The sequence below is a fragment of the Balaenoptera acutorostrata genome, chromosome 9 (genome assembly GCF_949987535.1).
Source record: "Balaenoptera acutorostrata chromosome 9, mBalAcu1.1, whole genome shotgun sequence".
In the NCBI taxonomy this organism is placed as follows: Eukaryota; Metazoa; Chordata; class Mammalia; order Artiodactyla; family Balaenopteridae; genus Balaenoptera; species Balaenoptera acutorostrata.
In genome coordinates this window covers 93,173,002-93,195,267 of record NC_080072.1, presented here as the reverse complement: position 1 = coordinate 93,195,267, position 22,266 = coordinate 93,173,002, and the positions used below count along the sequence as shown (strand labels likewise).

The 22,266-nt window shown below is 39.1% G+C and overlaps 1 protein-coding gene across 2 annotated transcripts in view; it reads right to left on the bottom strand.

Moving 5' to 3' along the window:
- Positions 1-1,519: 1,519 nt before the first annotated feature.
- The window catches only part of POGLUT3 (protein O-glucosyltransferase 3), a 29,639-nt gene continuing 8,892 nt past the window's right edge, over positions 1,520-22,266 (bottom strand). Inside the window, exons 1-8 of one of the 2 annotated variants that reach the window (XM_057553857.1) lie at positions 21,493-21,793; positions 16,306-16,503; positions 13,786-14,072; positions 11,165-11,381; positions 9,560-9,756; positions 8,076-8,270; positions 5,793-5,897; positions 1,520-3,581 (exon numbers count right to left, since the gene is read on the bottom strand). In XM_057553857.1, the coding sequence (XP_057409840.1) occupies positions 3,456-3,581; positions 5,793-5,897; positions 8,076-8,270; positions 9,560-9,756; positions 11,165-11,381; positions 13,786-14,072; positions 16,306-16,503; positions 21,493-21,694 (1,527 nt within the window). In that variant the 5' untranslated portion in view covers positions 21,695-21,793 and the 3' untranslated portion in view covers positions 1,520-3,455. Of the gene's footprint in view, positions 3,582-5,792; positions 5,898-8,075; positions 8,271-9,559; positions 9,757-11,164; positions 11,382-13,785; positions 14,073-16,305; positions 16,504-21,492; positions 21,794-22,266 lie in introns of those variants that run through there. The other variant, XM_057553858.1, reaches the window with a different exon arrangement.

Sequence of the window (22,266 nt, the reverse complement as noted above, 5' to 3'; positions counted from 1 at the left end):
CAATGATGAGGGTGACATGCCCTGGCCCCCACAGAGAGGGCATGAAAGCTTTGTGCTCCTTTCTAGACCATGCCCTATGGGTATCCTTTAAAATGAAACTGTAGTAGTTAAGTATAGCATTTTCCTGGGTTCTTTGAGTTGTTTTAGGGAATTATTGAACCTGAGAGGGGTCACGGGAACCCCTGAATTTGCAGCCAGTTGGTCAGAAGTGTGGGTAGCCTGGGGACCTCACTTTTGCCTGGTGTCTGTAAAGGCAGTCTTGTGGAACAGTGAGCCCTAAACCTGTGGGATCTGATGCCGAATCTGGGCAGTTAGCATCAAATTGTAGTGAAGTACACCTAGTTGGGGGTGAAACAAAACAGGTAGCTCATGAAAATATTTCTTCTTTTCTAACTTTCTTTCCTCACTTCTGGCTGTATATAACTCCCTCTACATAAGCCACCCGCTACCCTCCCCATGCACACTTCCAGGATTTGCTATTTCTTCCCATAGAATAAACAAACTCCTGTCTTCTTCTTTTCTTGTGTCTAAGAAATGTTGCAGTGTTGGTTATCACAGTAAAGTTTAGTGTGGCTTCTTCTTCCACACAGCTCTACAGAGAGAACTTGGCCTAAAAGAGATGACTTTGATCTCAGTAAGTGGAATGGCTCCACAAGAGGTTGGTGTGGGGTAGGCACAGCAGTGGTTGGGATAGGGTAAACTGTGGTTCTGTGCATAAAAGAGGGATTTTTACAGTCTGGTTAATTTTGTCCTCGACTATTTGAAGTCAAACATGCCTTACCACCACAAGGATGATTTCCTATCCCTCCAAATAAGAAATTTATATTTCTTCTAACCTTGGCCTTATTATGTCAGGGGAGAATTTTTCCTCTCCCTGCCTGCTATGGACTGAAAGTTTGTCCCCACCCCACCCCCCCAAATTAATATGTTGAAACCCTCATCCCTAATGTGATGGTATTTGGAGATGGAGCCTTTGAGAGCTAATTAGGTCATGAGGGTGGAGTCCTCATGATGGGATTAGTGCCCTTATAAGAAGAGAGAGGAGATAGCTTGCTTCCTCTCTTTTGGTTTCTGCCATGTGAGGATACAATGAGAACGCATCAGTCTGCAAACCAGAAAGTGGGCTCTCATCAGACATCAGATCTGCTGGCACTTTGATCTTGGACTTCCAGCCTCCAGAACTGTGAGAAATAAATATTTGCTGTCAAAGCCACCCAGTCTATGGTATATTTGTTATAATGGTAGCGTGAACTAACAAAGACACTGCACTTAACAGTATTTTCACCTGAAATAACAGGAAATAATGGTGTCAAGCCCAAATATCTTTCCCTTTAATATTAATTTCTACTCACTAGGGATTTAGTGTTGGTGGTAGAAGTTTTGATTCATTTATTCATGAAGATGTAATAGAATTAAAATTAGACCAACCCAGTTACAGAAGTACCAAAGCTATAGGTGATTCAATCCTCTTTCTTAAAAAACAAAATTTATCTGTTTCAAAATTTTATTTAGAAAATTTACTTTATTTAAAAAGTGTAAATAATATGTCACATGATATAAAATTCTAGACATAGTAGATTTAAAAATAGCATAATGGAAAATATAAATATACATTTTATTTTACTATGTATATCTTTTGTGCATGTATTTTCTTTTCCTAGGTTTGTATTTTTCTTTATCGTCCAATCTGATTCATACTTACAGTAAAAACATTTTAAATATCATAGACAGGTATAAGGCAAAAAGTAAAAATTCCCTTCTCTCCATTTTCCTCAGATATTGGTGAATATCCTTCTAAACTTTCAACCACGTGGATATATTTTTTTACATAAATGTTTTCACATTATATGTGTTGTTCTGTAACTTGCTTTTTTCACTGAACACTGTCATGGAAATCTTTCATGATAGTGCATTTAGAGCTAGTTCATTCTTTTTAATGGTTGTACTGTATTCCTTGATATATAGCTATATATTTAGCTAGCTCCCTCATGATGGCTATTTAAGGTGTTTCCAACATTTTATTAATAAAAACAGAATGTTGATAGCTTATTTTGACAAATGTAGTTATTATATTAACTTACATATCCTCACACCCCTCTCCTCCTTAGGATCTGGATCCTAAGGTAAACTGTGGTACAGCTTGCCCTTTATTTTATACTTGTGCACTTGTGCTTTTGAACAACTGGTGGGTATTAGTGTTTTCCATGGATACTTGGCTTTGATTACACTGTTACTAAATGTGCTTTTGCTTTTGTCTAGTTAAAAAAATTCTGTGTCCCTAGTGATGTTCAGTAAAGAATAGATATGACTATTTTAAAGTGGTTACATTGTTTTCCAGGTTAAGTATTTCAATTAGGAGAGTAAATATTTTTAAATTGGAGTGTGGTTATTTCTTGTTTTGGGAGTGTGTTCTTAATGAACTGAATCTCATATTGGTGGTATTACAAGGAGTGTGTAATGAATTTCTGGGTCTTAAGACTTCACCCTGTCCTAAAAGGCAAAGGAAATTTCCAAAGTTTTTATCTTAGCAATACAGCACAGTGAAATAGAGGAGGGGTGCAGTGAAGAATGGATGCTTGCTTTTGTCATTAGCTTATTAGTGAATCCCAAGATACCAGGCTTCCTGCAGCTTGTTGCAGAGGTATTTCAAGCATCCCTTTTAAAGATTAAAAAGAATTAAAGATCCCTATCTGACTACAGTTATCATTTATCTATTCAATATATAGATAATGAAGATACCAATAGGATGCTCTCATCTACTTTAATAACTGTGTTGTCCTTGATGGGTGTCCAACTCAGATAGACTGGGAATTAACTAGCTTAAGGCACTACCTCTCCTTAATTTTGTCTCAGGCCGTGGTAAAACTTAGTTAAAAAGATATGAATGAGCTTTAAAATAATTTCCCTTCATAGTCTCCAAGCTACCTTTAATAACAGAGTCATTCTCATCTTCCTTAATTATTCATATCAGTCCTTCCAAGAGGAAACTTGCTATTACTGAATGCCAAAAGCAGCTTGTAGGAGGAGAAGTTATGCAGTGAGGGGGTAAAAAAAGCCCTGCAAAAATATTTTTTCTTCATCATTGGAAGGGGAAGAGGGAAAGTGAACAAGGGATAGAAACAAACCAATAAATACAATGTAAATAGTTTCATAGAGAGTTATTTGTATTTTGGCAAGCCTCTCTATCTACTAGGATCCCCAGGTTTTCTTTTCAGAGAAACTATGATGCTGATAATAGCAGTGTTTACTCAAAAGATATTAATATCCTAAGATATTTGGTAATACTTGCTCTAATATTGCTCTATCCATCCACATTATATGAAGCCACCAAGAGAAGCAGTCCCTGGCATACAGTCTTCCAGGCTGTCTTCACAGTCTTCACAGCTTAGATTCCATCTGAATGCTGCCATGAAAGACGTTGCCGGCATATTACAGGAGTGTGAATATGGGCTGACTTAAAGCTCTTCTCTTAAAGGCCTTTTCCTGTGGCACTGGCAGATAGATGCACTGTCATCCGGCTGAGGAACAAGTTCCATTCCATCACGTATTTCGGGTTTGCTGGTCTGGCGCTCAGCGTAATTCTGGAATGTGTTTGAAGGCAATGGAAAGTCCAAACTTCATTCCACTGAATCCTCCCCGCTCCCCTCATGCTATTGTTTCTAGTGGCTATGTATCTTCAGACTAAAACCAAAGGTCTGGTTTATCTCAGTCCTAAAGTTACCTTTTAACTTTAGTTATTATAGGCACTAGTGCGATATTTCATAATCTAGCAAGGAGCCCCATCCGCTATGTTATGTATAGGAAAGAAGCCTCTTGTAACGGGATGTCCCTACTTGAACAACAGCACCTCTCGAATTCATCCTCCAGGTGTTAATGAATAATTAACTTTGCTGAATATTCAAACCAGTGAACAAAGATGATAAGCATCTCACAATAAAGTTGGTGGTTTCACACATCCTTCCCTTTAGGCCTGTAGTCACACACACTTTGTAAATGGCGACAGGCCTGTGAAATGTCCCTCCTTTTTGGCCACTGACTGAAATATTCCTATACATTGGATTTTTCAGTTCAGTGGTTCCATGGACGTTTAGCTGTACATTCCTGGTCCTGGGCCAAATCCAACAAAATACTGACATGTGTACATGAACCTAATTAATATTTCAGAGGGAGAAACTCCTATTATTAAAATTACAGCCAGACTAGCAGAGGGAAAAGAACTCATTTAAGGAAAAGGCTGCTTCTAATAAATGGTGTAATTAATCATTTTAATTTTTCTGTGAGGGTAGTAGCCTCAGGCTACTAAGTTAGTTTTTTTCTGCCTCACAGAAAAATAAGTTTAGGTTAACAACAAAAACATAATTTCTTATTTTTCTCTTCTGGCTAAATTTTACTGAGTAAAACACAAGTTAATTATTCAAAGAACCAGTCCTTGGATTCTTGGAAGTACAGTAAATATCTGTACTTCAGAATTCAGCCCTAAGGTTTTAGATTATAAATAAAGCTGACCCTTAAACAATGTCTGGGTTAGGAGTACTGACCCTGGGCACAGCTGAAAATCTGTGTGTAACTTATAGCTGGCCCTTCATATATGTGATTCCTCAGTATGCACGGTTCCATGTCCGTGGGTTCAACCAACCTTGGATTGTGTAGTACTGTAGTATTTACTACTAAAAAAAAATCCACATGTAAGTGGACCTGCACAGTTCCAACCCATGTTGTTCAAGGGTCAACTGTATTTTTCACTTGTCTTTTTTTTTTTTTTTTTTAGAAAGGGCAGTGTTTATAAATTTATTTATTTATTTATTTATTTTGACTGTGTTGGGTCTTCGTTTCTGTGCGAGGGCTTTCTCCAGTTGCGGCGAGTGGGGGCCACTCTTCATCGCGGTGCGCGGGCCTCTCACTGCCTCTCCCGTTGCGAAGCACAGGCTCCAGACGCACAGGCTCAGTAGTTGTGGCTCACGGGCCTAGCCGTTCCGCGGCATGTGGGATCCTCCCAGACCGGGGCACGAACCCGTGTCCCCTGCATTGGCAGGCAGATTCTTAACCACTGTGCCACCAAGGAAGCCCCTCACTTGTTTGTCTTATACAACAAATTAAATATTTGTTTTCCATCCTGTACTGATAGCAAAAGCGCGGCTCTTAAGTAGTAAGGAGAACAAAGAGGTAGATATGTTGAGCAGAGAGAGATGTTAATGATCTCTAGTCCAACCCTCCTATTTTCCATATGAGGAAAGATGTTCTCTGAGGTTCAGAGATTTTAATCTATATTTGTAATGGCGCTAGGCATTGTTTTTCATGATACTGAATGGAGATAAAAATATGGAGGCCAGGGGGCTTCCCTGGTGGCGCAGTGGTTGAGAATCTGCCTGCCAATGCAGGGGACACGGGTTCGGGCCCTGGTCTGGGAAGATCCCACGTGCCACGGAGCAACTGGGCCCGTGAGTTACAACTACTGAGCCTGCGCGTCTGGAGCCTGTGCTCCGCAACAAGAGAGCCCGCGATAGTGAGAGGCCCGCGCACCGCGATGAAGAGTGGCCCCCGCTTGCCGCAACTAGAGAAAGCCTTCACACAGAAACGAAGACCCAACACAGCCATAAATAAAAAAAAAAAAAAAAAAAAATATATATGGAGGCCACAAAGGGACTTAGCACCATCTTTCTATAGGCTGGCGCCTCAGCATAGCCAGAGTTCCACAGGCTGACTGACTCTTGAACCCCTCCGGGAAGCAAGCATTCAGGCCATGCATTTGGTCTGAGGACACTCAACCAAGCAGATGGAGCCTCTGAACTGACCTGTAGTACTCTGTAATAGTAGCAGTAAAGCCTGTGTGGCTGTAGCAGATCCCTAGCAGTCAACTGCCCTTCTTTTGCAATCTTCTTGGCTTCTTCATCATTTTCCTGAAAAGTTTAAAAAGAAACAAATGAATGAAGATTACTCCTGTGACTCACAAAGAAAGCTAAGTGTGAATGTGAGGTAGGACAGGTGTAGGGTTGAATGTGAACAGCATGGGAGAGATGAAACATGAAAATATAACTTAAGAATGAGGCTATGGAAATAGACAAAGTACTTTCCTAGACATCTCTGCTATATAGAAATAATCATACCTGTTTGGATCCCCCGTCACCCAGTGCAACAACCCACATACAGCCCCTATCGTGACTATCTTGGTACTTTCCTAGCTACCCAGGAAGTCTAGGGCTCATCATCTGTTCCCCTAATCTAACCCTCTCTGTCTGATATTAAAATACAACTAGAATAGAATGAATTAGTTTTTATAACATCTCTTAAAAGCTCCATTTAAATATGTAGTCTGAGCCAAAAAGTTGTTGTACAATGGTACCTATAAAAGACTATATTATTGTTGTAATAAAAAATTCAGTTATTAGTACCCACAGGTTGTTCCTTCAGTACCAGGAATAGTCAGCATTCCTAATTATACTTTTAGAAAATAGCTAATATTCTATCATGCTGCCCACAGGAAAAGCCATTTGCAAGCAATTCTGACTCTTTATAAAGGGTCACAAAAATATTCTGCCTCAGGGGCACCCAGTTATTTCCATAGCCACATTGCTTCTCAGAAACAAAATGAAGTCTTACAATGGAAGGGTAAATTTTATAATTTCACAATAAAACACAAGAGCTTTTTAATACTTTTCCTTTTTTAAAAAAAGAGTTCTTACTTTATGAGAAACTTGTGATTCATTAAGAACTTGTTATCCAGAGAAAACCATAATTTGAAAAGATACATTCACCACAATGTTCATTGCAGCACTATTTACAATAGCCAGGACATGGAAGCAACCTAAATGTCCATCGAGAGAGGAATGGATAAAGAAGATGTGGTACATATATGCAATGGAATATTACTCAGCCTTAAAAAAGAACAAAATAATGCCATTTGCAGTGACATGGATGGACCTAGAGATTGTCATACTGAGTGAAGTAAGTCAGAGAAAGACAAATATCATATGATATCACTTACATGTGGAATCTAAAAAAAATGGTACGAATGAACCTATTTACCAAACAGAAATAGAGTCACAGATATAGAAAACAAACTTATAGTTACCAAGGGGGAAAGAGTAGGGGGAGGGATAAATTGGGAGATTGGGATTGACATAAAATAGATAACTAATAAGAACGTACTGTATAGCATAGGGAACTCTACTCAATACTCTGTAATGACATATATGGAAATAGAATCTAAAAAAGAGTGGATATATGTATATGTATAACTGATTTACTTTGCTGTACAGCAGAAACTAACATAACATTGTAAATCAACTATACTCCAATAAAAATTAATTAAAAAAAGAACTTGTGGGCTTCCCTGGTGGCGCAGTGGTTGGGAGTCTGCCTGCTAATGCAGGGGACGCGGGTTCGAGCCCTGGTCTGGGGGGATCCCACATGCCGCGGGGCGGCTGGGCCCGTGAGCCACAACTACTGAGCCTGCGCGTCTGGAGCCTGTGCCCCGCAACGGGAGGGGCCACGATAGTGAAAGGCCCGCGCACTGCGATGAAGAGCGGTCCCCGCACCGCGATGAAGTGTGGCCCCCACTTGCCGCAACTAGAGAAAGCCCTCGCACGAACCGAAGACCCAACACAGCCAAAGGTAAATAAATAAATAAATAAAGTAGCTATAAAAAAAAAAAAAAAAAAAAAAAGAACTTGTGCCTTTTTTTCTAACTGGGGAAAACAAAAGGGTACCATAATCGCTTTAAATGTTTTCTTGTGCATAAAGCACTTTAACCCTGGTCTTTTTAATCTGTAATTTGCATTTGTTATGTGTAATTTGCATTTGGTATGTGTGCATGAATAAGGATACTTTAGAAAAATCTATATTCTATATAACACTGGACTTCAAATCTTCTAAAAATCCTCAAACATATTGATAGAGGGTATTCAAAATTGTCCTGACGTTGATTCTTCAGATATTTCAAGGGAACAAAAAATTCACAAAATAACATTTCTTTTGACTAAATTATGTCAAATTAAATTGTGTTATGATGGAACACGTGTAACTAATACTGGTGAATTTGTGATTGCCTAAAGAAACTAAAATGGCAGAAAGCATACCTTGGCCCATTCAACTTTCTCTAGTAGATCACTAAGATTTCTTTTAATTGGAACATAATGTTTCCAAGGCTTTAGTGCCATATAGAAATGTTCATAATATGGTGAGTCCTGCTTCAGAACCAAACTGTCACCAAGCATGAGGTATGGATATCTATAAGCAGCCACAGTCCCGTCCACATTCACTTGATACTTGTACTAAAAGATTAAAACAAACATAGACAAAAATTTTAACAGTCATTTGTTTCACTTCTGCTTCTTGTCAACACTGTAACATTAAATATAAAGAAGTTATTTTCCAACTTTAGTATTTACAAGTTTTATATTTTATTTTGTAACACACATCTTCTCTTTGTATTAAAATCATAAGTAGCATTTAACAGGTCAATTTTAAGAAATACAACACATTTAAAGATAATAAATAATTTTAGGAAATAGGGATACCTATTTCAACTATGTCTATGTAATGGGAAATTCAGATTTCTGTAACCAGGTAAGAAAACTATTTCCAAAGCTCTATATTTAGTAAAGCTTAATATTGATAACAATTTACACTTTCATTTATTTCATTTGTTCCTTATACCCATGTTAGTATGAAAAAGGAAGGCATTATTATCTCAAAGTTCGGTTTTAGAGTTGAGGAGACAGAAGCCTGGAGAAGACTAAGGACTAGCGTGATGCTGGTGACACAGTACGGACATATTTGTTGGATTAATGAACTTTGATTTACATTTCAAAGTTACTTTTCATTCAATTGTAATAATGTGAAACATGTTATCATCCCCCTCTCTTTTTTTTTATTAATGATAAAATTTGTTTCAGAGATATTTATAAACCTCTATTCTATGAGCCCAAATCCCATGCTCTCTTCATTATATCACACTGAGAGGAACAGGATATACTAACAGATTTGGTAATTACTTTTTTCTTAAATAATTGGTACCAAGGACTTTACCAGCCAGTCAGATTTTGTCACATTGTCACATCTCTATCTCCTTTGAGCCTTATACGGTGCTCTGAAGGAGCTAGGCAGGCTCACACATGTTAGAGGCGAGAGGTGCTAAGAGATGAAAGCCCCACAGTTAGTGGCAGAGGCAGGAGCGGAGGCAGGACTTGAACCCCATTTTACTAGTGTAGAATTCACACTCTTTTTATTTACAATATCGTTTTATGTAAAAGACATTTATATTCCCAGTTTATTTAAAAAAATACAAAAAAGAGGAAAACAGGGAAATATACCAAAACTCTAGGTTAATCCTTGTACTATATTTTGAGTATTAAATACAGTTCTGAGCTATTTGGTAGACAAAGTTAACAACAACAACAAACAAAAAAGAAACTGCATGAGTTTCATAATTCCCTATGCCTGATAAGAAAGTGTGTGTTGGGTCACAAGATGGGAGAAATCTGCCCAACCCCAGCTATTTGGTTGACTTTTAATACAAGTTTATCACTTCATATCTATCCAGGAAGACTTAATTGCATACCTTAAAGAAGTCAAAGAAACCTATCAATTTAGCTTTTCCAAGCTCCTTTTCTTTTTCTTGGAAGAAGAAATATCCTGTAATTCCTGCATCTAGTAGCTGTGGATTATCTTTGGACAGCTGCACCAACTGGAGCCTCTCCTCTCGGCTATCTCTACCTCTAAAGAAAGCTTTCTCTGTTTTATTGATCCAGGAAGGTCCTAGAGGTTTGAGACCATAAAAAAATACAATTATGAATTTGACATTTTTATCTTATGGTAAGTATAATCATCTTTAATCTACCTATGTCATTTAAGATGCTAAAGCTCTTTTATCATCAACACATCTAAAGTAAATGTTACTTTCGAAAAATATGCTCTAATTTTATCCTTTTGTGTACTAGTGAGAGGTCACTCAAAAAGTGGAGTTTCTATTGCATGACATTAGGAATTATCCAAAATAATGCTGGATCAAGTTCAAAGCAAAAAGAGATTCCATGACTTGGCTTACTCATCAAGGCATTAGTTTCTTCCATCTTTTGTGCTTCACAAAAAAAAAAAAAAAAAAAAAGCTAGGCTTTTGTTCTTAGAGTGACTAGAACAAAGTATAGAATTAAGTAACATCCACACATCTTTAATTCTTAGGTTGCTCAGAATTTTGAGCATATCACTTTTGAATACAGTGAAGAATTTTTCTAATATGTTGTTAAATGCAAATAAGTTTTGTATAACTTAACTATGTACATATATTTATATCCTCTCTTTCCTGGGAGGGAAATAATCTGGAAGAATTAATTTAGCTCTCTTTCTATTATTCTAAAAAGAAGTCATTAGTTAACACCTGTCAGTGTTCTAAGGAATAAATCATAAAACATAGAAACTGTATTCTCAACCTCTTTACTATTTTAGCATACTTTTCAGGAATTTACTGTTATCAAATAAAAAGTAGGTCAGTTTTCATTTCCCATTACCTTTAGAGAGTTTACAAGGAGTCTCTAGTCTTGTCTACTAAATAAGTCCACTAAACTGCTCTAAACAGAAATAGAGACTTATTAAGACAAGGCAGGGTTTTTTCTACTCAGGGAGTTCGGTTTAATAAAAAGGTGTGTAGTACCATAAAACTAAGGCCATCAAATAGGAGGAAAGGAATTCAGATTGTAAAGGATCAAGAGAGGCATAAAGAGGGAAGAGGAGAATTTCTTACGGTGCTGGAGGTTGTAATATCTAAATTATACTGTTATCACAATTCTCTTACATATGAATATAATTTTATATTTTCCAGAATTCTCTCTCATTTCATCCAGCAATATAAAGGCACTGGAGTCAGAATTAAGTTAAATGATAGTTTTACCAAATATGTATTTGCAAATGGTATTTACAAGTGACCAACTCAAAGGAGACTCAGTTACAGTAGGTTCTGGACATTACTAGCCTAATCCACATATCTTTAATTTCTGGATTAGAAGAATCCTAAACAAAAACCACTTTAGAGTTGAGAGTGCTCTTTTTCTTTTTTCCTGGCTAGAAAATAAGAACAATGGTTATTTAAATATATACACATACTCTCTCTGATTGAACATTCCTTTCACCTTTCTTACTTCTAAGCTTTTTCTTAGAGAATGACTTTTACCTGTATTTCCCTGAATAGAGAGGAGATCATTTGTAACACCCCTCATAGCTTCAAGTGTGGAGTGGGTGATGTCATATGTTGGAAGGATAACATCTCGTGAATCCAGAGAGCCACACCATGAAATGATAGGTAAAGGGCCAGGGGTTTCATTGACTTTTCGATGCTCCAAGGGCCAATCTCCAAGATTAACATAAAATTCTAAATCTGGGAGAAGGACCTAAATAAACAAAAGAATGCTTATCAGTGCTGGGAAGACCTCAGTCTTTGGTACTAAATGCTTCAGTTCTTTGGCTTTTAAAATATTTCTGATAAAACTGAAATTTGAAAATAGTAGAAGAGAGAAGGATGCCTCAGTCATCAGTAGTATCAGAAAATCAAGGGTGACGATTGTACATGACAATTTACTTGAGCGGGAGTTAGCTACCTCTGCTCAGAGGTGGCATTTAAAACTGTTGTGTATTATAGATGTGGAAACTGTGTAGAAAGGTGTGAATGAGTGGCTTCAAGCACCTTTTCTGCCAGTTGCTTAAGTGAGAATCTACAAAGTTAGACCCAAGCCCTTGTTTTCCTTCACTGCCAAGCCTTTTTATAACATCTATGTTTGTTTCTGGAATCTGCTATCCATTTCTATCTCCATGGTCAATGCCTTAGTTTAGGCCTTTATCATCTCTTACCTAGATTGTTGCAATAGTTGTCCCTTACTAGATGTTCTGATTCTAGCCTCTCCCCACTCTAATCTGCTCTCCACATTACTGTCCAAATTTCTAAAACCCAAATTAATGTTACTATTAAGCTTAACAGAAACTTAAGCCTATAGGACAAGGTCTAAACTCTCTGGCTGGAATTCAGGCCCCACTCTCTTACTCCAGCTTAGCTCTGAATCCATCTTCCATCTGCCCATGTACCAGAAAACTTTAGTTACTCTCTGAAAATGCCACCCACTTTAATATGTAATTCTCTTCACCTAGAATGCCCTTCTCTTACTTATTCACTTGGCAGTCTCCTTTCTCATCCTTCACACTCAGAGCTAATGTTACCTCCTCTATGACTCGCCTTCCTCAGACATTTTAACCCTGGGTACCTACTTTTCTTATGGGCCTATCGTGTTGTGGTACGATTACTTGTTTGTATTTACATCCCATCCTCACTTCTGAATAACAAAAACAAGTTCCACTAGAGTGAGCTGTTCAAAGACCAGAGGTGAGTCTCACTTATCGTAGATCTCCTTTCAGTCACTGGGCAAAGAACCTGGAACAAAGGGAAGGGCAAAGGGATATGACTATTCACCTTAGTGCTTCCCTGTTATCATTTAGTAGCTCATTAGTAAGCTCCACATCAGAAGTTCTCACTGTAGAGCAGGATTTCTCAATCTTGGCACTATTGATATTTTGGTCTGGGTAATTCTTTCCTGTGGGGGCTGTCTTGTGCATTGTAGAATGATTAGCAGAATCCCTGGCCTCTACCCACCAGATGCTAGTAGCAACTCCCCAGTTGCAACAACCAAAAATGTCCCTAGGCATTGCCAAATTCCTCTAAGGGGCAAAATCATTCCTAGTCAAAAACCACATGAGTACAAGATACAGAAATACAGGGCAGAGTGGATTCATGGTAGCCCAGGAAGAAAGAACCGCCTTTAGGATCAGATGCCCATAATATGCTCATATGCTCATACGGTGGGCTGATGGGGAGGTAGGAGGCAACTGCTATTTAAAATAAGAATTGATTGCAGCCCTACATTCCATGTGCTTGGGAAATTGTATAACTCACATCAGGAAAGCTGGCTTTTGATTTAGAAAACTACCTTGATGGTCTTTCTGGGTGAGAAAGGTAAAAAATGCCCATCCTCATCCTTTACTCTGCATAATCAGGAACAAGAAAGAACAAAAGGCAGTTTGAATTGCTCTGCTTAAGAGGAATTTATAGGAATTTGGCAAATGTGGAAAGAGGGGCTGAATAGAGGGATTGGGGGAGGAGTTGCTGGGGATGTGGGGAAGTCTTTTGAAAGACTGAAGCCCCAGTCATGTTTAGTAAGAAGTCAAGACTTGAAGATCAAGGACAGCCAGTGAGAAATTCCCAGAGGCAAGGATGACTGAGAGTCTGATTAACACAGGGATGTCTATTTTTAAATGTTAGGATTTTTGTTTTGTTTTGTTTACTCTGCACTGGCACAAAATAACCTCTCTCTGTTACCCCAACATTCAACAAAATGTGCAATGCACTTAGGATAAAACAAGGAAAATGTGTCCTCAGTTCAACTTATTTTGAGGTGGCAAGAAGAAAATTGCTGTAGAAAGTGAAATCTGAATGGAAGGAGTATTCAGCAGGATTGTGGAACTTGAAGAAGTCACCTTGCAGCTGTAAATGTCTGGGAGTTCACAGAAACCTTGGGAGAGCACTATATGGCCTACTTACCTGGGATGGGGGCTCAAGACATTTAACTTAAATATTAAAGGAGAGAGATATCCATAAAGGTGAAGAACTTATGAACATTCAGGTGGCAGACAGATGCACATTTTCAAGCCTGGAATCCATTTCCATTCTTTACCATTATTATTCTAAGAATTAAATGTTACAAATAAATAATTAAACTATTTTTAGAATCAATGAATTCATTCTCATACCTTTCTTGCCAGTGACAGCAAAATCTCATCTGAGAACATTTTGAAGTCTGTGTATTTCCCTAAAGATCTCCGGTAGATGAGGTTACTGAGAACCGTGTAATGAACAATAGCACCCCTCTCATCCCCAAACCTTTCTGGAACTTCGTTTAGCATCTGCTGGAGATTGATGCTGGGGAAAGAAGCAAAATCTTTTGCAATCTGTGGTTCCTTGGCTGGACAAGACAGAGTTTTCTGCCAGGTCTGAGGATCCTCTTCTGGACACTCACAGTACTCATGGTACACTGGTCCTAAGGAAAGCAAAACACATACAATGCCAAGCTCCATTAACAGGCACTGCAACCCAGGGAGTTGTTTCTGTCCCTGCTGTGAGCATGGGATGACTTCCTGGTAAATTCTAAGATTATCCAGACAGGGATAATCTGCCCTAAACAAATCAGTGGTAAAAGTAGTAATGTCAGAGTCTTGTGCTCTCACCTTCTATCCTCCTTTCACCCCACCCTAGATAACCTAGTATAGCATATGCTCTCTCCCAATATAACCTACTCTCGGTCAATTTATTGGAAAATTTATTTCTAATGAGTTATAAATGGCTGATGAGCATAAAACAACTTACCTTTTAACAAGGAAAAAGAGAATGTATTACTTTTCAGGCATGATTATGTAGTAGGGGTGGTGATTTTTTAAAACAAGAAGAGGTCTCTTCCTTTGAGTCCCTAAAACTACCTCCGTCAATGCATCTCAAAGAGGAAATATGAAACCTAAGGGCATCTTGCAGTGTAATTTTAAAGTGGCCAGACATAAGCATAAAACTATTCTGAAGACTCATTTAAAAAAGGATTTATGCAAAATGTATATCTTATTTCAAAATATATCCATATTTATTTTAATATAAAAATAATTTTTTTAAGTTATTCAATTTTCTTGAGAATTTCTACTTCAGACAAGTAATAGGGACCAATTTACCCTCCTACCTGAAACTACCAAAAAACAGATAAAATATATGAAACAACATTTTTCTTTAAGACATTGGACATCAGGCAATGGACAATGAGTTTGAGAGATGAGAAACAAATGAGGTAAACCCTACAGTTCCTAAAGCTTACTGCCTAAGGGAGTTTCTAGGTTGTGGAACATGGAGGAGGAATCCAGGCAGAGCCCAGCAGTCTCACTGAGTTGAGGAGACAAGAGCTGAAAGTCCAGTGAGATCAAGGCAGCTAGAAGTTGTAGGACATATCACTGCACAGAGAGGACTCCAGAGATCTGTACAAGGTTCCCTTCAAATATTTAAGGCATACTGACCAATATATATGTTTGAGGAAACTATCCAAGGCAGAGAAAGAACCATCCATAAGGATTAGAGGCAACAATACCCATTGTTCATACAGGGCTGGGAATAGTGCCTATTCATAAAAGCGAGACTGGAAAGCATTCTAACTCACAGAGGTTGGATAGAGTACGCAGAGGTGTATTGCCTGAGTAGTAAGGAATAATTAGCCCTAGACTAAACATGGCTCTGGGCCTGCCTAATAAATTGTAAAAGAAAATTTGAAGGATCAAACTAATTCCAAATAACTTAACTGCATCCTAGAGAAAAGCTCAAGAAGATGAGAAAGCATCAAGCAATGAAGAATACAGTGGATGGAATTAATGACAAATTGGGCATTATAGAAGAAAAGATCAGTGAACTTAAAGATATAGCAATAGAAACTATACAAAACAAAATGGAGAAAAAACATATTTTTAAATGAGAAGAGCATAATTGAGTCATGGGATAATTTCAAGTTTAATGTATGGGTAATTAGAATTCTTGGAGGAGAGCTGGGGTAGAACAGAAAAAATATTTGAAGAAATAATGGCCAAATTTTTTCTGGATTTAATGAAAGCTATAAACCCAAAGATCCACAAACCCCAAGCACAAGAAACATGAAGAAACCTACACCAAAGCACATAATAATCAAATTGCTCAAAAAAACTGATAAAGAGAAAACCTTTAGCAGAGGATCAAAGATATAGATGATGGAAGACTTATGGGAAATAATGCAAGTGAGAAGACAGTGGAGCACTATATTTCAAGTACTAAAAGAAAAAAAAACTGTCAACCTATAATTTTTGAAACACATCTGTCTTTCAAAAATAAAGGCAAAATAAAGGCTTTTTCAGATATCCAAAAGCTGGAAGAACTAATCATCAGCGTTCTCACATTAAAAGAAAAGCTAATGGGAATCCTTTAGGTAGAAGGCAAATGGTACTAGATGAAAATATGTATCTATGCGAAAGAATGAAGAGTACTAAAAATGGTAACTACCCGGGTAAACACACAAGATTTTTTTGCCTGTCATTTAAATCACTTTAAATTACTTAGTTTTTCTCTCCCTTAAAATATCAAGTTAAATTGAGCTCCAGAAGATACATATATAATGTTTACCCTGTTGCACATGACTTTAAGGTCATCATAACGCATTCTGAAAGCCATGGAGTCTACTCATAAGGCTGGCTCTGGTTTATGTAATAATTACTTACCTTTCAAAATATAGGGAGACTGAGCGACATGTTCATCACCATAAAGGACCTCTATCTTCAGCCCTTCACTGACAGTTTCATACATCCTATATCGCATCAAAAATGTCCCATCATTCCTGTCCAAAGGTTTAGGGACGTGAATCCGAACTAACTCTTTAGGTGAGAGAGATTTGATTACTACTTTGAACAGTGTTTGGCCTGAAAGAAAAAAAATTATAAGTAATTCTACTATTTCATGGTTATTTTGTTTTACTAATTACTGGGTAAGTGTCTTTACACAGAAGTTATTTTCTCAGTACTATCGATGGTAAACAAAATTATTTTAGTTTGGAAGATCCTTGAGGCCAGGAACTACGTTTGGTTTATGTCTCAAAACCAAGGATCTGATTCAACATTTGATTCCTTAGTCATTCAATAAGATATATTGAATGAACAAAATCATTGAATAAACAAATTCTTAAAAAAATAAGGAAGAGATTAATTTTTTGCCTATTTGATCTTTTCTCCTTTGGGTAGGTTTAAAAGCCCAGGTAGTTAAAACTCCATAAACTTTTAGGATGACATAGCTCTAAGGCAATCTAACTTACTCCTTGTAAAGTATGCACAAGCTTTCTTTGTAAACCATTTTAATACCTGATAAACCTCAATTCTGAAGAAATTCCCCTTTTATTAACCCAAATTTCAAGCTATACTTCCAAGCCCATTTCCTTAAGTAGAGAGAGATTATCTAGTTACTAGACTCTGCACAAATGCAACACACTCATACATACACACAAACTCACATACCTTTGTAAATACTAGAGTTTACTTCTCTAAATTTGTTTCCTCAAGGTGAAATGAAACAGTTATACTAAGATGATCTAACAACCTTTTCAAATCCAGAATTCTGTGGGTTTTCTGTTCTAGGATAGACAATACCTACTTAGCAAACTTTCCCTTCTCTTTTTGCAGTATATTAGCTGACTTTTCAGGCTTTGAAACAATACTGTTGCAGGAATAAATGTTGGGACTTCTTTCTTCAGAGAGTACAGTGGACATACCTGCACTCAGTGCAGATCTGATCCTCAGGAGCTTTAAGAATAAAGATCAGTGAATGTCTTAACCACAGTTAATCACCTACCAAAGGAATTGTTAAAAAGAAAGTGGTGAATCCTCTGAAATACACAGTCCTAGTAAACAATAAATTGTGATCAAATAGTCTTTCATCTCACACTATCATATTTCATAATATTCAAATATTAAGCATATTTTTTTGTTTTTTTAATTAATTTTTATCGGAGTATAGTTGCTTTATTTTTTAATTTTATTGTATTAAGCATATTTAACATATATTTTTGAAATTACTGAAGAAAAAAGTTTGTTTCTCCTGTTCTTAGTTTCTAAATCTAGTGAGTGATGTTTCTACTTTTTTTGATCTTCAAGGGTTTTATTTTTTCTTGTGGGTCAGAAAAAAATGTTTCTCAGTCTCTTCAATTTATAATAATAGTAATAGTAATAGTAATGTAGTATCTGACATATTGTTACTACATAATTAAGTACCAAACACATGCTAATTGAATGAGAATGCAGTGACTAAAGGAGACAAAAGGAGGTTGGCAGTATCAAAGCCTTACATCATTAGAATCAGAAATTTTGCAGACTTTTGATTTGGAAAGAACACATTTTTTAAAAATTCACTTACTTAGCCAGGGGGACTGTGCCAGTTCCTGAGCTTGAGATTTTCATATGCATTTTCTCTTATTTATTTCCTCCAAGAACTTGTGAGGAAGGTATTTATCACCCCATTTTACAGATCAGGAAGCCAAGGCTCCCTTGAAGAATTTAAGTATATACCTTGCCCAAGGTCTCATACCTATGAGTAGCAGAGCCAAAATTTGCACACAGCTTGAATCTTTCTTCTTTCAAAGCCCATTCTGAATCCAGCTTGTCACATTGTGTAATGTTAACATATAGGTTCCCAAAATTCATAGTTGGAGAAATAACCTCTGACATTCCTGGTACAATGGAGTCAGCACCTCCCTTGTTTAGGAAGTTTATTAAGGCTCTCTACAGCTGCAACAAAAGTGTTGACTCCATCTGGCCAAGGGAACAGAGTCCCTGAAGGCCAACTTGTTACACCTTGAGGCTAAATGGAAATCCTCCCAAATGTCTGGCTGCCTGCTCACCATGGATACTCTATAGGGTCTTAGTGAAAACTGGTTCACAGTGATCAATTACCAGGGATTTGATAAAAGGGAAAGACCATTGAACTAGGTACTGAAAGGGTTGGGTATCTGGTTTTGACTCTGATCCTTAGCCACTGTGGGGCCACAGGAAAGACATTTATTTTCACTAACCTGGTTTCTTATAGGAAAAGTGAAGAGAATAATATCTACCCTTCCTACCTCACAGGATGCTTAAGGAGAGCAAATTAAACAGGGCACAGTTCAAAACACTGAAGTGCTACACAAGATAAGTTTATGAAGATATCATTACTGATGAAGGTAGAGGATGACTGAGGAGAAAATGAGTACTTGTATCCTGCCATCTTGACATACTCCAACCACCCTCTCTCCACCCTTTCTTTCTTTTCTTTTACAATATTTACTGAGCAACTCTGCCAGGCATTATGTTAGATGCTGGGAATATAACAGTGTTAACAGGTTCTGCCTGCATTCATAATAGAAGGAAATAATCTAAGTCAGACGTTAGTGAAAATAAAGATATAAATCGTTTTTTTTCCTCATTCAAGGTCACAAGGGATTGAGTAGGATAGTCAAACTCAAGGGATTGAGTAGGATAGTCAAATAGTTAGCTTAGAAACCCCATTAGGGAATTGTAGATAGAGAGGGAAATTTAGGGGGCTTTGGGAGACCACAGTAAGATTAATGATCACTCAAGAAAGTAATGGGAAAATCCTGAAACAATGTGGGCTTGCTTGACTCATAAAGCAGAACAAGTTGCTTACCATCAAAGCCAGATTGGCTTGCTTAACAACAAAATCAGGCTAACTTGATTAGCAACAAAATCATGCAACAGAAGCACGAGACATGCCCCAGAACGATAAAACAATAGTAGCATGAGACCTACATCCTGCTCAGTGAGCTCAGTAAGTTAATGACCCCCAAAACACACTCTTTGCCTGATGCCCTAAAAACAATAAAACAATAGTGGAGAATAAGGCCTACAACCTGCCTAGTGGTGTCATCAAGTTAATGACCCCCAGCACATGCTCTGTGCACACACAAAAAAACAATCATTTATGGAAATGTGACATCTACCCAAGAGAGACAAAGAAGGTCTTCTCCCCGTCCCCTGTCTTTCTTTGATTATAAAACTGTAACCTGGGCTTCCCTGGTGGCGCAGTAGTTGAGAATCTGCCTGCCAATGCAGGGGACACGGGTTCGACCCCTGGTCTGGGAAGATCCCACATGCCGCGGAGCAACTGGGCCCGTGAGCCACAACTACTGAGCCTGTGCGTCTGGAGCCTGTGCTCCGCAACAAGAGAGGCCGCGATAATGAGAGGCCCGTGCACCGCGATTAAGAGTGGTCCCCACTTGCTGCAACTAGGGAAAGCCCTCGCACAGAAACGAAGACCCAACACAGCCATAAATAAATAAATAAATAAATAAAATTTTTTTAAAAAGGCTAAAAAAAAAACAAACTGTAACCCACTAAGCACTCAGGGGAGAGCAACGCTTGCCTGCCCACTTGTAAGCCTCACAAGTGTTCTATTCCAATTAATCACTTCTTATCTATCACTTTGCCTTTCGCTGAATTCTTTCTGTGTTGAGACATAAAGGACCAGGCTCCTTGGAGCCCCCTGAAACAACACCTATCAGTTTCAAAACAGCATGGACATTTTTCATAAATGATATATTTTTTAAAAATTACATTTTCTAACTGTTGAAACTCCTATTTTTGCACATTAGGTTTGTAAATGTTTAAGACTCTTCATATGTTGGGAAAATTACTTTCCAGAAACATTTGACCAATTGTGCTCCCACCAGCAGAGGATGAAGGTCATTGTCTGAGAGTATCTCATTAGCAGCTTTGAGTATTGCCACTTAAAATTTTTTTGCCATTATTTTTAGATTAAAAAATGGAATTTTATTTGAATTTATAGTTCTTTCATTAAAAGTAAGATTAACACTATTTCCTTTTGGATCATGTAACTTTCCTTTTTCATGTATACATTAATTTTTTCCTCAGTTTTCCATCTTCTTTTCTTTCTAAAGTCCTCTCCCATTTATAATATTATAAAATTAATTTTAGAAAACAAAGAAAACTACAAAGAAGGAAATACACCCCATGGTGAAAGGCTGAATCTGGGTTTAAGAATCTTTTCTGATCCTTAGGGCCATGGAGTCTTTCTAAAACTGAAAAAAAAGTACTCAGTTTTCCACCGGCAGCGGAAGGGGCACTGGGTATTCTGATTGTCTCTTTGTTGATAAAACAGGGTGCCAGTTGGCAAGACATAATTTAGACATAAATTATCAAATCCTGACTGGCAACAACTTGAAACTAGCGGAACAAGTTGTAAGACGTTGCAAAGGTAAGATATTAAAGAGAACGTGGGAGGATGATTGGGCAGAAGGAATTCAGGGCGATATTCACCCTCGGTAGAGGTAAAACCTAATGCGTTCTGAGTTTCGCTAATTCCTGCAATCTGCTTTCAAGAACTCAAAACTCTAAGAAAATAACCTAGTCTGCAAAACTGCCTCCTTTCTGCCTACTGCTCTGATATTTCCTTTGTGTACGAGGGAGCTGTTTCAAACCCATCAGGCCTAAACAGTGTAACCCGATCCGATTCTTGGGCTTGATGACTCATAACGTGAAGGCACTCCCTGCAAGCTGTAACAGATCAGACAACTAGTCAGGGGTGGAAAGACCATCTCCAACTTGAGACTCACACTGCATTCATTAACACCCCGGGCGCCATCCATTCGGAATATCAGTCCTTGCATGTTAACAAAGGAAGGGCCCTCGGAGTTCATTTTTTCATTCAGCAGACTCTTGTTGCAACTGCCTCTCGCCTTCGGGTCCGGGGAGGGGGAGAGAAGAGGAAGTGACCGGACTCGGGGGAAGGACGCCACGCCGGCGGCGGGCGGATTCCCGAGAGGCGCGGTCGCAGTCGCGGCGGGGACGCGCGGCGGGGACGGAGGGGAGCGGGCAGCGGAGCGAGGGAGGCCCCCGGCCGAACGCTACCTGGGGGCGAGCGAGTGAGGTTTTGGCCCTCCGAGTTGACGGCCTGCAGGTAGAAATAGCGGACGGGCAAAACGACGCCCGCCCGCAGCCCGGGCCCCCACACCAGGCTCCGCGGCGCGCTGACCGGAGCCTCGGGGGCCCCCGCGGCCACGAGCAGGGCGAGCTGCAGCGGTAGCAACGGAACCAGCGGGAGGCGGCGCATGGTCTCCGGGCCGCTGCGGTCCAGCTCGGCAGCGGCGGGGAGGGGATGGGGGCGCGGCGGGCCGGAGCTGGGCCCACCCCGGGGCGGGCTGCGCGCCGCCGCCCGCCGCCCCGCCTCCGGCCCCCTTCCGGCCGGAACGCTAGGGCGCGCCGCAGGCGACTGCGTCGGGCGCTGCCGGGGGTCCGCGATGGACTCGTCACTTCCCCCACCCCACCCCACCCCACCCCAGCCGCGCAGGGTTGAGGACCAGGGTCGAAGGGCGGACACTGAGATCAGGGTGCTTGAGGCTGTACCTGGCCCCCACCTCTGGTTGCTAGAGTTTGGCAACTGTTTAGTAGAAGCCGTCTTTTGAAGGACGCAAACACAGTGGTGATTGCTAGGGGACCAGAGAAAAGGCCCAGCGGCGAACAGCTTTGAAGAGTTTAGGGAAATGCCTTCAAACAAGGAATTTCACTGGGTTTACAAGACGCTGAGCAAATATCACTCCCCTGATCCCCTACAAGGCCAAATCTCCCAGCCCTTTTGTTCACATCAGCACCAAATTTTATTACCTACCTCTTGTTTGTTTTCTG